Source organism: Neovison vison, chromosome 1 (assembly GCF_020171115.1).
Source record: "Neovison vison isolate M4711 chromosome 1, ASM_NN_V1, whole genome shotgun sequence".
Taxonomy (NCBI): domain Eukaryota; kingdom Metazoa; phylum Chordata; class Mammalia; order Carnivora; family Mustelidae; genus Neogale; species Neogale vison.
Window position 1 is genome coordinate 209,450,702 of NC_058091.1, and position 14,790 is coordinate 209,465,491.

Below are 14,790 nucleotides of genomic sequence, written 5' to 3' on the forward strand. Positions count from 1 at the left end.
GGATCCTGGGATCGAGCCCTGCATTGGGCTCTCTGCTCAGTGGGGAGCCTGCTTCCCCCCTCTTTCTCTGCCTGCCTCTCTGCCTACTTATGATCTCTGTCAAATAAATAAATAAAATTTAAAAAAAAAAAGACGAATTTTAGGCCCCAGCTCTATTACCAAATAAGTTGTATGATCTTATCAAATTTCTTAACCTCTACAAGCCTTGCTTTTGGATGGTAACAGTCCGTGACTCAATAGTATTGTGAGGAATAACAGATATTGTGCCTGGCCCAAGGCAAATGCTTCAGGCCTATTACAACTAATAAATGCCATCATCTCCATTCATAGATGATGATCCTATGGTGTCTCCTATCTGTAAAGTCACAAAGCTCACTGGCAGAACTGGGACTAGAAGCCAAGTTTTCATTCTTTCAGTCTCTGAGTTCCAGTGATCATTAAGATTTCTAAAGCCCAGCAAAAAAAACAAAAAAAAAAAAAACAAAAAAAAAACACCACCAAAAACTGTGGTGCTCTGATCTTCCCCACAAATATCCTGGGGTAAGAATAAATGGAATCAAGGCAGGCCAGTCAGCCACAGACAGGCAAGATGATCCCCAGGCAATCAGCCTCTCTCCAGGCAACTGACGACAAATAAAGAGCCCTGTAGGGAATTAATTAGAGCCCAAGGATAAAGTCCTAAACACTCAGCAGTGCTGGAGTCTCTGGTAGTCTGTGTTGCCACAGAATAAACAAATCTGGGAAGACTCTGGATGCTTATACTCACAATTTCCTAATTCCCTAATAAGACATAATCATTCTGAAGAGCAAGATACTTACTAAAACTTGTAATATTAATACAATCCATTTTTACCCATCATCAATAATTTTTAAATGAAAAGTAAAGTTCAGTAGTAAAAAAGAATTTCCAGCCAAAGTATATAAAATGAATACACACACACACAGATTATACAAAGCATTCTGCCCATCTAAACCAGGCCAGGACAAATGCAGACAATCTTCCAAAAGCTTTTATTATACCAGCAAATGTTGAAAGCAAGATTTACAGAAAGCAAGATATACAGAAAGCAAGTGGGATATGCCAGACTTACTCCTCCTCGACCAAAACAAATACAAGCAAAAACTTTTGCTTGGATGACTAGAAAGCAGAGAAAGGTACTGGAAATTGATTTCCTCTTCAAAAGAGATATTTTTTAATCTGCTTATCTCAAATCAAAAGAAATTATTAAAATCATTTTGAACAAATATCCTAAAGAATTATCTGAAATACAGCCATTCAAAGGTACCCTTGCACATTTGCAAACTGGCAATGTTCCACTACTTGGGAACACTCCCTAGAAGCAGAAATCTGCCCTGGCTACAATCAGCCTTATCTTTTTTTACCCACTAGAAAATGTATGACTCTGCTGCCTGATACATGAGTTCTTCCTGCTAGGACAAAAGTTGTTGGACATTTCACATTTGGAGTTGATACCAAGACTGGAATCCTGTTCATTTTTCAGAATGAATTTGGAAAACCTTCACTTTCACAACCCTGATTTTCCCCAAGGTATTGTAACAGGAGAATTGCTTGGGGAAAGTTTTTTTTAATTAATTTCTGATTTTTTTCTTTCATTTTAGACATTTCAGTTTAGGTATAGTTTAGACATTTTAGACATTAAACCTTTCATCAGAGATGTGTTTTAAGTTCACTATAGAGGAACCTACTGCCGTTTTCTGAAATGTCAGAAAACTCGCCTTCCCAGTTAACAGACTACAATTGCTCTAAAGGTCTCCTCCAGCAAAGCAGTCAACTTACATGGCACTTTCTTCACTGCAGTTTGAGTTGCTAATGTCCACTGTTGTCTTCTGGCCAAAAGCTTCATCTGTAAGGTCCAGCCAGGTCTGATTCTTAAATTTTATTGTTATTCCTTTGGCCCAGAAAAGAATGCAGGGAATTCCATCCATGGAGACATTAACTGGGCTATGGTGGCTGAATGCATTCCAAGGTTCTTTTTCTAAATGTCCATGTCCGCTCAGAGTGTAGCTGAGAGTCTAGTTAACCAAATAAACAAAGTTTAAGAGACAGGTTTGTTTCCAGGGCACAATACGCTTCTTGGAGTAAAAGGACTTATTTACAACCTATTGAAACTTTTATCTCTCTCACTCCAGAGTCCATGCTACTGTGAGACAAAGGAGATGATAGGTGGGTCCATCTTAATCATTTAACAAGCCTAAACTGACAGGTATACCTAAACTGAAAGGTATACGAATCTACCTATACTACCTACAATTTGCTTCTACAAAGCACCCAAATTGGAAACGACTAAATTGGTAAAAAAAAAAAAAAAAAAAAAAAAAAAAAACCCAGCCAACTTTACAAACAACCATAATAGCAATATAGACTTCAAAAAGTTACCAGGCTGGGAGAGATAATGGGGATGAATAGGTGGGACACGGATTTTTAAGGCCACAGAAGTGTAAGTCTGTAAAATACCATAATGGTAGGCAGATATCATCATACGTTTGTTAAAACCCACAAAATATACAACATGAGGGACACCTGGGTGGCTCAGTTGGTTAAGCTGCCCTCGGCTCAGGTCATGATCCCAGCATCCTGGGATCGAGTCCCACATCGGGCTCCTTGCTCGGCAGGGAGCCTGCTTCTCTCTCTGCCTGCCATTCTATCTGCCTGTGTGCTCCCTCTATCTGCCTGTGTGCTCCCTCTCTCTCTCTCTCTCTGACAAATAAAAATCTTTAAAAAAAAATATACAACATGAAGAGTGAATCCGAATGTAAACCATGGTCCTTACTTAATAATATTGTATCAATATTTGTTCCTCGACTTTAAGAAATATACCACAATAACACAAGATGTTAAACAAAGGGGAAACTGGAGGGGGAGGGATTGAGGGAGCATATGGGAATCTTCTATTTTGTTCAATTTCTTCTGTAAGCCATTTTAAAACTACTCAAAAAAAAAATCTAGTAATTAAAAACAAAAATTCACCATGCCATGAACTAATGGCAGTAATTTATCTCTTTAGGAAATAGGTACCCAAATAAGGCAAGATTTTAAAATTAAAAAATTAAAATGCAAACATAACAAGAGGTTTCTAGATATCAAGCCTAATTCTCCAGACCACTAATAATCAACAGAACATTCTGCAAAATTGGATAGTCTGTATCTACACTGTCCTGTGCAGCAGCCACTGATTTCTGTAGCTATTATGGTACTGGAAATGGAGGCAGTGCAACTCAGACATTTTTAATTTCACTTAACATTACTTCATTTGAATTTAAATTTAAATAGCCCCATGTGGCTAATAGCTATTGCCTTGGACAGTGCAGCTCCAGATCATGGAATATATAAAAACTAGCAGGGTCTTCTTTTTTTTTTTTTTCCAATTTATTTATTTTCAGAAAAACATTATTCATTATTTTTTCACCACACCCAGTGCTCCATGCAAGCCATGCCCTCTATAATACCCACCACCTGGTACCCCAACCTCCCACCCCCCCCCCGCCACTTCAAACCCCTCAGACTGTTTTTAGCAGGGTCTTCTAACATCATTCTTCATCTTATGAAATCTGAGACAATGCACTTCATTACTGAAGTCACAGATATCTGAAAGAAGATCCACTTATCTAGATCAACTATTCCATACCAATTATTCCAATATAAGTACAGCTAAAAGAAAAATTAAAGGGGTAGTAGCATTCCAAGCTTACCAGTAACCAAAGATAAACTCTCACTATAGTGATCCTCTCTGGACAACAACAAAAGTGAAACTGAATATTGTAATGAAAATACACAAGAGGGGGGGGAGGAGTCAAGATGGCGGAGAAGTAGCAGGCTGAGACTACTTCAGCTAGCAGGAGATCAGCTAGAGAGCTTATCTAAAGATTGCAAACACCTGCAAATCCATTGGCAGATTGAAGAGAAGAAGAACAGCAATTCTAGAAACAGAAAAACAACCACTTTCTGAAAGGTAGGACTGGCGGAGAAGTGAATCCAAAGCGACGGGAAGATAGACCCCGGGGGGAGGGGCCAGCTCCTGGCAAGCGGCGGAGCAATGGAGCACAAAATCAGGACTTTTAAAAGTCTGTTCCGCTGAGGGACATTGCTCCAGAGGCTAAACTGGGGCGAAGCCCACGTGGGGTCGGCGTGGCCTCAGGTCTCGCAGGGTCACAGAAGGATCGGGGGTGTCTGAGTGTTGCAGAGCTTGCGGATATTGGAACAGGAAAGCCGGCTACAGAGACAGAGCCGACAGTAAGCTCACAGCTCGGTGTTGCCTTGAACCGGTCGCAGCTCGGTGAGCTCGGAGCGCAGCCGGAGGTTAGGCAGTTACTAGGAGCTGTTCGCTGAGGGCACACTGGGGAGCGGGGCCCCGGGCTCTCGGCTCCTCCGGGCCGGAGAACAGGAGGCCGCCATTTGTATTCCCGTCCTCCGGAACTCTATGGAAAGCGCTCAGGGAACAAAAGCTCCTGAAAGCAAAGCCGAGCGGATCACTCAGCCCGGCCCCTGGTAAGGGCGGTGCAATTCCGCCTGGGGCAGAGACACTTGAGAATCACTACAACAGGCCCCTCCCCCAGAAGATCAACAAGACCAAGTTCACCTACCAAGGAGTGCAGTTTCAATACCAAGGAGAGCAGCAGAATTCCAGAGGAGGAGAAAACAAACCACGGAACTCATGGCTTTCTCCCTGTGATTTTTTAGTCTTGCAGTTAATTTAATTTTTTTCTTTTTCATTTTTTTCTCTTCTTCTGCTAAATTTTTTTTTAACTTTTACCCTTTTCTTTTTTAACGTTTTTTAACTAGTTTATCTAATATATATATATATTTTTTTCTTTTTTATACTTTTCTTTATTCATTTTCTTTTTTTTAATTCTTTTCTTTTCTTTTTCCTTTCTTTATTTTTGAACCTCTTTTTATCCCCAAATCAGAAGCGATCCCAATCTCTTCAATCTCTTTTTTTTAATTCTTGATTGAATTTTTAATTCAATCTCTTTTTTTAATTCTTTTTTTTTTTTTTTCTTTCTTTCTTTTTGAACCTCTTTTTATCCCCAAATCAGAAGAGATCCCAATCAGAAGAGATTGGGAGATCCCAATCAAAGGAGATCCCAATCAGAGGAGATCCCTCACCCATCGTGAGGGGAGAAATCCCCCCTCACGATTTGGGATCTCTTCTGATTTGATTAAAGCATATTTTCCTGGGATTGTTGCCACCCTTTTAGTATTTTACTTGCTCCTTCAATACTCTTATCTGGACAAAATGACAAGGCGGAAAAAATCACAACAAAAAAAAGAACAAGAGGCAGTACCGAAGGCTAGGGACCTAATCAATACAGACATTGGTAATATGTCAGATCTAGAATTCAGAATGACTATTCTCAAGGTTCTAGCCGGGCTTGAAAAAGGCATGGAAGATATTAGAGAAACCCTCTCCAGAGATATAAAAGCCTTTTCTGGAGAAATAAAAGAACTAAAATCTAACCAAGTTGAAATCAAAAAAGCTATTAATGAGGTGCAATAAAAAATGGAGGCTCTCACTGCTAGGATAAATGAGGCAGAAGAAAGAATTAGCGATATAGAAGACCAAATGACAGAGAATAAAGAAGCTGAGCAAAAGAGGGACAAACAGCTACTGGATCATGAGGGGAGAATTCGAGAGATAAGTGACACCATAAGACAAAACAACATTAGAATAATTGGGATTCCAGAAGAAGAAGAAAGAGAGAGGGAAGCAGAAGGTATACTGGAGAGAATTATTGGGGAGAATTTCCCCAATATGGCAAAGGGAACGAGCATCAAAATTCAGGAGGTTCAGAGAACACCTCTCAAAATCAATAAGAATAGGCCCACACCCCGTCACCTAATAGTAAAATTTACAAGCCTTAGTGACAAAGAGAAAATCCTGAAACAGCCCGGGAAAAGAAGTCTTTAACATACAATGGTAAAAGTATTAGATTGGCAGCTGACTTATCCACAGACACCTGGCTGGCCAGAAAGAGCTGGCATGATATTTTCAGAGCACTAAACGAGAAAAACATGCAGCCAAGAATACTATATCCAGCTAGGCTATCACTGAAAATAGGAGAGATTAAAAGCTTCCAGGTCAAACAAAAACTGAAAGAATTTGCAAACACCAAACCAGCTCTACAGGAAATATTGAAAGGGGTCCTCTAAGCAAAGAGAGAGCCTAGAAGTGGTAGATCAGAAAGGAACAGAGACCATATACAGTAACAGTCACCTTACAGGCAATACAATGGCACTAAAATCATATCTCTCAATAGTTACCCTGAATGTTAATGGGCTAAATGCCCCAATCAAAAGACACAGGGTATCAGAATGGATAAAAAAACAAAACCCATCTATATGTTGCCTCCAAGAAACTCATTTTAAGCCTGAAGACACCTCCAGATTTAAAGTGAGGGGGTGGAAAAGAATTTACCATGTTAATGGACATCAGAAGAAAGCAGGAGTGCCAATCCTTATATCAGATCAATTAGATTTTAAGCCAAAGACTGTAATAAGAGATGAGGAAGGACACTATATCATACTCAAAGGGTCTGTCCAACAAGAAGATCTAACAATTTTAAATATCTATGCCCCCAACGTGGGAGCAGCCAACTATATAAACCAATTAATAACAAAATCAAAGAAACACATCAACAATAATACAATAATAGTAGGGGACTTTAACACTCCCCTCACTGAAATGGACAGATCATCCAAGCAAAAGATCAACAGGGAAATAAAGACCTTAAATGATACACTGGATGAGATGGACATCACAGATATATTCAGAACAGATATATTCAGAACATTTCATCCCAAAGCAACAGAATATACATTCTTCTCTAGTGCACATGGAACATTCTCCAGAATAGATCACATCCTCGGTCCTAAATCAGGACTCAACCAGTATCAAAAGATTGGGATCATTCCCTGCATATTTTCAGACCACAATGCTCTGAAGCTAGAACTCAACCACAAGAGGAAGTTTGGAAAGAACCCACATACATGGAGACTAAACAGCATCCTTCTAAAGAATGAATGGGTCAACCGGGAAATTAAAGAAGAATTGAAAAAAATCATGGAAACAAATGATAATGAAAACACAACGGTTCAAAATCTGTGGGATACAACAAAGGCAGCCCTGAGAGGAAAATATATAGCAGTACAAGCTTTTCTCAAGAAACAAGAAAGGTCTCAGGTACACAACCTAACCCTACACCTAAAGGAGCTGGAGAAAGAACAAGAAAGAAACCCTAAGCCCAGCAGGAGAAGAGAAATCATAAAAATCAGAGCAGAAATCAATGAAATAGAAACCAAAAAAACAATAGAACAAATCAACAAAACTAGGAGCTGGTTCTTTGAAAGAATTAATAAAATTGATAAACCCCTGGCCAGACTTATCAAAAAGAAAAGAGAAAGGACCCAAATAAATAAAATCATGAATGAAAGAGGAGAGATCACAACTAACACCAAAGAAATACAAACTATTATAAGAACATACTATGAGCAACTCTACGCCAACAAATTTGACAATCTGGAAGAAATGGATGCATTCCTAGAACCATATAAACTACCACAACTGAACCAGGAAGAAATAGAAAGCCTGAACAGACCCATAGCCAGTAAGAAGATTGAAACAGTCATTAAAAATCTCCAAACAAACAAAAGCCCAGGGCCAGACGGCTTCCCGGGGGAATTCTACCAAACATTTAAAGAACTAATTCCCATTCTCCTGAAACTGTTCCAAAAAATAGAAATGGAAGGAAGACTTCCAAATTCATTTTATGAGGCCAACATCACCTTGATCCCAAAACCAGACAAGGATCCCATCAAAAAAGAGAGCTATAGACCAATATCCTTGATGAACACAGATGCGAAAATTCTCACCAAAATACTAGCCAATAGGATTCAACAGTACATTAAAAGGATTATTCACCACGACCAAGTGGGATTTATCCCAGGGCTGCAAGGTTGGTTCAACATCCGCAAATCACTCAATGTGATACAACACATCAATAAAAGAAAGAACAAGAACCATATGATACTCTCAATAGATGCTGAAAAAGCATTTTACAAAGTACAGCATCCCTTCCCGATCAAAACTCTTCAAAGTGTAGGGATAGAGGGCACATACCTCAATATCATCAAAGCCATCTATGAAAAACCCACCGCAAATATCATTCTCAATGGAGAAAAACTGAAAGTTTTTCCACTAAGGTCAGGAACACGGCAGGGATGTCCATTATCACCACTGCTATTCAACATAGTACTAGAAGTCCTAGCCTCAGCAATCAGACAACAAAAGGAAATTAAAGGCATCCAAATCAGCAAAGAAGAAGTCAAATTATCACTCTTCACAGATGATATGCTACTCTATGTGGAAAACCCGAAAGACTCCACTCCAAAACTGCTAGAACTTGTACAGGAATTCAGTAAAGTGTCAGGATATAAGACCAATGCACAGAAATCAGTTGCATTTCTCTACACCAACAACAAGACAGAAGAAAGAGAAATTAAGGAGTCAATCCCATTTACAATTGCACCCCAAACCATAAGATACCTAGGAATAAACCTAACCAAAGAGGCTAAGAATCTATACTCAGAAAACTATAAAGTACTCATGAAAGAAATTGAGGAAGACAGAAAGAAATGGAAAAACATTCCATGCTCCTGGATTGGAAGAATAAATATTGTGAAAATGTCTATGCTACCTAAAGCAATCTACGCATTTAATGCAATTCCTATCAAAGTACCATCCATCTTTTTCAAAGAAATGGAACAAATAATTTTAAAATTTATATGGAACCAGAAAAGACCTCGAATAGCGAAAGGGATATTGAAAAAGAAAGCCAAAGTTGGTGGCATCACAATTCCGGACTTCAAGCTCTATTACAAAGCTGTCATCATCAAGACAGCATGGTACTGGCACAAAAACAGACACATAGATCAATGGAACAGAATAGAGAGCCCAGAAATAGACCCTCAACTCTATGGTCAACTAATCTTTGACAAAGCAGGAAAGAATGTCCAATGGAAAAAAGACAGCCTCTTAAATAAATGGTGTTGGGAAAATTGGACAGCCACGTGCAGAAAAATGAAATTGGACCATTTCCTTACACCACACACAAAAATAGACTCAAATGGATGAAGGACCTCAATGTGAGAAAGGAATCCATCAAAATCCTTGAGGAGAACACAGGCAGCAACCTCTTCGACCTCAGCCGCAGCAACATCTTCCTAGGAACATCGCCAAAGGCAAGGGAAGCAAGGGCAAAAATGAACTATTGGGATTTCATCAAGATCAAAAGCTTTTGCACAGCAAAGGAAACAGTTAACAAAATCAAAAGACAACTGACAGAATGGGAGAAGATATTTGCAAACGACATATCAGATAAAGGACTAGTGTCCAAAATCTATAAAGAACTTAACAAACTCAACACCCAAAGAACAAATAATCCAATCAAGAAATGGGCAGAGGACATGAACAGACGTTTCTGCAAAGAAGACATCCAGATGGCCAACAGACACATGAAAAAGTGCTCCATATCACTCGGCATCAGGGAAATACAAATCAAAAGCACAATGAGATATCACCTCACACCAGTCAGAATGGCTAAAATCAACAAGTCAGGAAATGACAGATGCTGGCGAGGATGTGGAGAAAGGGGAACCCTCCTACACTGTTGGTGGGAATGCAAGCTGGTGCAACCACTCTGGAAAACAGCATGGAGGTTCCTCAAAATGTTGAAAATAGAGCTACCCTATGACCCAGCAATTGCACTACTGGGTATTTACCCTAAAGATACAAACGTAGTGATCCAAAGGGGCACGTGCACCCGAATGTTTATAGCAGCAATGTCCACAATAGCCAAACTATGGAAAGAACCTAGATGTCCATCAACAGATGAATGGATCAAGAAGATGTGGTATATATACACAATGGAATACTATGCAGCCATCAAAAGAAACGAAATCTTGCCATTTGCGACAACATGGATGGAACTAGAGCGTATCATGCTTAGCGAAATAAGTCAAGTGGAGAAAGACAACTATCATATGATCTCCCTGATATGAGGAAGTGGTGATGCAACATGGGGGCTCAAGTGGGTAGGAGAAGAATCCATGAAACAAGATGGGATAGGGAGGGAGACAAACCATAAGTGACTCTTAATCTCACGAAACAAACTGTGGGTTGCTGGGGGGAGGGGGGTTGGGAGAAGGGGGGGTAGGGTTATGGACATTGGGGAGGGTATGTGCTTTTGGGTAAATTGGAAGGGGAGGTGAACCATGAGAGACTATGGACTCTGAAAAACAATCTGAGGGGTTTGAAGTGGCGGGGGGGTGGGAGGTTGGGGTACCAGGTGGTGGGTATTATAGAGGGCACGGCTTGCATGGAGCACTGGGTGTGGTGAAAAGATAATGAATACTGTTTTTCTGAAAATAAATAAATTGGAAAGAAAAAAAAATAAAATACACAAGAGCAAGTAAAACTTTAGTTTTTTATTTACTAGAAGACTACCATAAACCATTTCCCCCCAAAGCTTAAGCAAGAATGTTAGTTATTAAACAATTATTATTTATATTTTCACATTTTTTCTGACCTAATTTAATTGTGTTTTAAAAAAAATTTTTTAAAGCTACAACCTAGTTTTCTAATATATCCTTACCTGAGTGATTGGTACTGTTGTGAAATTCTGGATTGGATTCACATCTCCATTACTCTGCTTATCTGTCAAATAAATGATATGAATACAAAGGCTAAATGTCACTGATTGATTAATTTACCTGAATGATACTAAAATGCTAGGCACTATAAAATATACGAGGCTTGGGCCTCTTCTGGCTCATAACCTTAGAATACACCAGTTTAAGAGATTTTTACATGAGATACTCCTGCTCCAATCACCATATTTAGAGAAGCCCAACACAAACAACACCCTTCTCCTCAACCCTTCAAGGAATCATACAGGCAAATACAGTTCTTACCATTTATAACCACTTCTTTATTTGAAGATATTCGAGAGATGAAACTAGAAAAAACAAAAATTAAAAAAGATGTGAACAAAGATCTATATTTCAGATTTCATAGGAAGTTTTAACAAGGACATTTGTTTATTACATCTCAAGAGAAGACAGAAACTTAAAAGAAGTCAAAAATGTCCAGTTTTGAACGCCTGGGTGGCTCAGTGGGTTAAGCCGCTGCCTTCGGCTCAGGTCATGGTCTCAGGGTCCTGGGATCGAGTCCCACATCAGGCTCTCTGCTCAGCAGGGAGCCTGCTTCTGCTTCCTCCTCTCTCTCTCTGCCTACTTGTGATCTCTCTCTGTCGAATAAATAAATAAAATCTTAAAAAAAAAACTTCCAGTTTTTCCTAGTGAGTTTCTGATTTTAAAAAATAATACATGTTCTCCAAAGAAAATAAGGAAAAGTCAAAACTTCTTAAAATTTGTAAATATCAACCCTAATTTTATCCATTGAATACTATTGTTGAGGGCCTACCAGGTGCCAAGTAGTGTGCTGAACACTGAGGTCTAATCAAAATAAATAGTAAACAAATAATAAAATAATGAAGCATAATAAAATCTTTTACAATGAAATTTTATACTCATCATATTGTTACTATATTAAAGCAAAAATATTAAATCCTTTGTATTAAAAAAAGACTATTTGTTAAAAAAAATTACCACAAAGCTATTTCTGAAAATTATGGGGATTTAAATTATAATATATATTCTTCCAGGTTTTTACTCTACACACACACAAACACAGAACTCTAAACACACAATGCATATAAATTTACTTTTTATAAAACTCAAAAACAGGTATATGTAAACATCCTGTTTTGGAGCCTGCAAAATTTTCTTCAACTTAAAAATATATCACAAATATTTCCCTATGTAATTATAACTTAGACCCTAACTTAGAAGACCTATACATCTTTTATCAAGGAATATTGTGAACACATACAAATATAAATAGAAAAACATAAGCCCTCTTCCCACCCCCAGGTACTTGTACCCACCACCCAGCTTTAGTAATTATCAGATTATAAGCAATCTTGTTTCACCTATGAGTTCACCCACTTCCCCTCTCTGGTATTATTTTGAAGGAAATATCAGATATTATATGATTTAAGTATGTATTTCTAAAAGATAAGGGCTTTTTATAATAATAGCCCAATTACATCTAGAAAATATTAATAATTTCTTTAACATTAACTATCATATCAGGGCTTAAATCTCTAACTGTGTCATAAATGTCATAAAAATGTTGTTTATTGTATATTTAAATTTTTTCAGAACTTGTACCTTGTAGTATATAAGAATGTAGATCAAATTCTATACTTAAGAGATTGCTATCCAAGACCTATATAAATAATTATCATATTAACTCAACATACTTACAATTAGAGAAATATACATACATATTACACAACATGGTCCATATGCAAAACATAATTTTAGCTCAATAGTTACTAAACTGTAACATAAAATGTTTTAAAATGAATTATGTGGAACCAATTACACAATGAATGCATCATTCTCTTGGCAATACAATCTCTATTATCTAATGAGAATTTCTGAAGATGACAAGTTGGTGACCATGATGTCTACTCATTGTTATTAATAAATTCCTGCATGTATACAAACTTATTCTCACTTTATCAGCTTTACTGAGATATATTTAAGTACAAAAAACTATACCCACTCAAATGTGTATAATCTGATTAGTCTTGGCATATGCATATATCCATGACACACCATCATAATAAAGATACAGAATATCTTTACATACCACAAGTTTCCCCATGCACTCTTGCAGTAGAGAGATGTTCCCTCCACCTTCAGCCACAGGAAAACTAAAGAATTGCTTTCTGTCACTATACTTTGCATTTTCTAGAATTATAAATGGAATCATATATATTCTTTAGTGCTCAGCTTCCTTCCATCTAAACATAATGACTAGAATCCATTGGGGCTATTATATGGATCAATATCCCATTCCTTTTTATTGCTGAGAAATGTTTCACTGTGTGGATATACCACATTTTGTTTGTGTAGACATTCACTGATGGACATTTATGATGTTTCTAGTTTGGGGCTACTACAAATAAAGATATAAATGTATTTGTGTATGGGGCTTATATGGCATATTTTTTTTGTTTCTCTTGAATAGATACTGAGAGGAATGGCTGAGTCATATAGTAAAAGTTTAACTTTTAACAAAGCTCCCAATCCATTTCACGATATGAGCTTTTCTATGGCCCCACATTCTTGTAATACATTTGTACTGTAAATCTGTTTAATTTCAGCCATTCTCATACATATGGATTACCATCACATTACAGTTTTTCATTTCCCTGATGACTAACGAGTGAGCATTTCTCATGCCTATTCAACATTCATGTATTTTCTTAGGTGAACTGTGTCTTTAAATCTTTTATCAAATCTTTAAATTAAGTTAACTGTCCTCTTCTTATTGAATTGAAAGAGTTTTCTGCACGGGTACAAGTCCTGTGTCAGATATACATACTGAAAACGTTTTCTTCCATTCTATCTTGCTTTTCCATTTTCTTAATGGTGAATTTCAAAATGGAAACATTTTAATTTTCATAAAGTCTAATGTATTTGTTTTTCTTCTTTTATTGTCTGTGTTTCTGAGTCTAAACCATTTTCTTAACATAATGTCACAAAATTTTCTCCTGTGTTTTATCTGGAAGTTTTAAAGTTTTAGCTTTTGCATTTAATTCTGTGACCCATTTTAAGTTGTACTTGTAAGATGAGGTACTTGTAACATTTTAGAGCTTGAGATAAGGAAAGCATCCTATTAGTTTCCAGAAACTGAAAAACAAACCAAACAAAAAACAAGAATCACGCAAGGATTCAGAAAATATATCTCTCACACCCTTTCACAGAAGCTAAAGGAGGATGTGCTCTAGCAAACTGAGAGGAAACCGAGAAACAGGAAAGCACAGGCACTAACCAACAGAGGCTCTAACGTAGAAGAGTGAGGAAGAGAAACTTCAGGATGCCGACTGCACATCAGACCTAGAGAGCATCAATCCAGATGGAGAGGACAAAAGAGCTCCAAAGAGGAGACCTAGAGGGAGGGCTCTAGGTAAAAGGATTTGAGATGCTACACTACATGATAGCTGAGGGGACGTGTGAAAAGAATTAAGGATACATACATTTTTTCCTCAGAGGTTCAGTTGGTTAAGCATCAGACTCTCGGCTTCATCTCAGTTCATGACCTCAGGGTTGGGAGATCAAGCCCCACATCAGACTCCACACTTCGCATAGAGTCTGCTTGAGATTCTCTCTCTCCCTCTCTTTTTTCCCATTCCCCTTCTCTTTCTCTCTCTCTCTCAAATAAATTAATCAAAAAAAGAATACATATATGTTTAAATACTGCAAATGAAAAAGGGTAATCTTTAACTTAAGAGAAAAGGGAAGAGCTGTACAAAGGAAAAGAAACAATTATAGTATGGTAACTGGCTTGTCAGTGAATAATATATGCATAGTCACACTGATGCCAGCATAGGTTTAACTGAAAGTAGTAATGCTACTATGAATTAGAGGAGTGGTGGGGGCGGGGGTATGAAGAAAAAGAAGGTGAGGGCAATGTTGGAGGCAAAAATTTGTCACCAAGAATAGGAAGCTGTTAGACAATGTTGAAAAGGTATATATTATTGGGTGGCTCAGTAGATTAAGTGTCTGCCTTCAGCTCAGGTAGTGGTTCCAGGGTCCTGGGATCAAGCTCCACATCGGGCTCCCCACTCGTGCTCTCTCTC

General features: G+C 37.9%; 1 protein-coding gene across 1 annotated transcript in view; it reads right to left on the reverse strand.

The window, feature by feature from the left end:
- The window catches only part of LOC122901060 (V-type proton ATPase subunit S1-like protein), a 31,375-nt gene that overhangs the window by 13,258 nt on the left and 3,327 nt on the right, over positions 1–14,790 (reverse strand). Inside the window, exons 2-4 of the mRNA XM_044240401.1 lie at positions 10,988–11,031; positions 10,669–10,730; positions 1,799–2,034 (exon numbers count right to left, since the gene is read on the reverse strand). Of these exons, the coding sequence (XP_044096336.1) occupies positions 1,799–2,034; positions 10,669–10,730; positions 10,988–11,031 (342 nt within the window). The remainder of the gene's footprint in view (positions 1–1,798; positions 2,035–10,668; positions 10,731–10,987; positions 11,032–14,790) is intronic.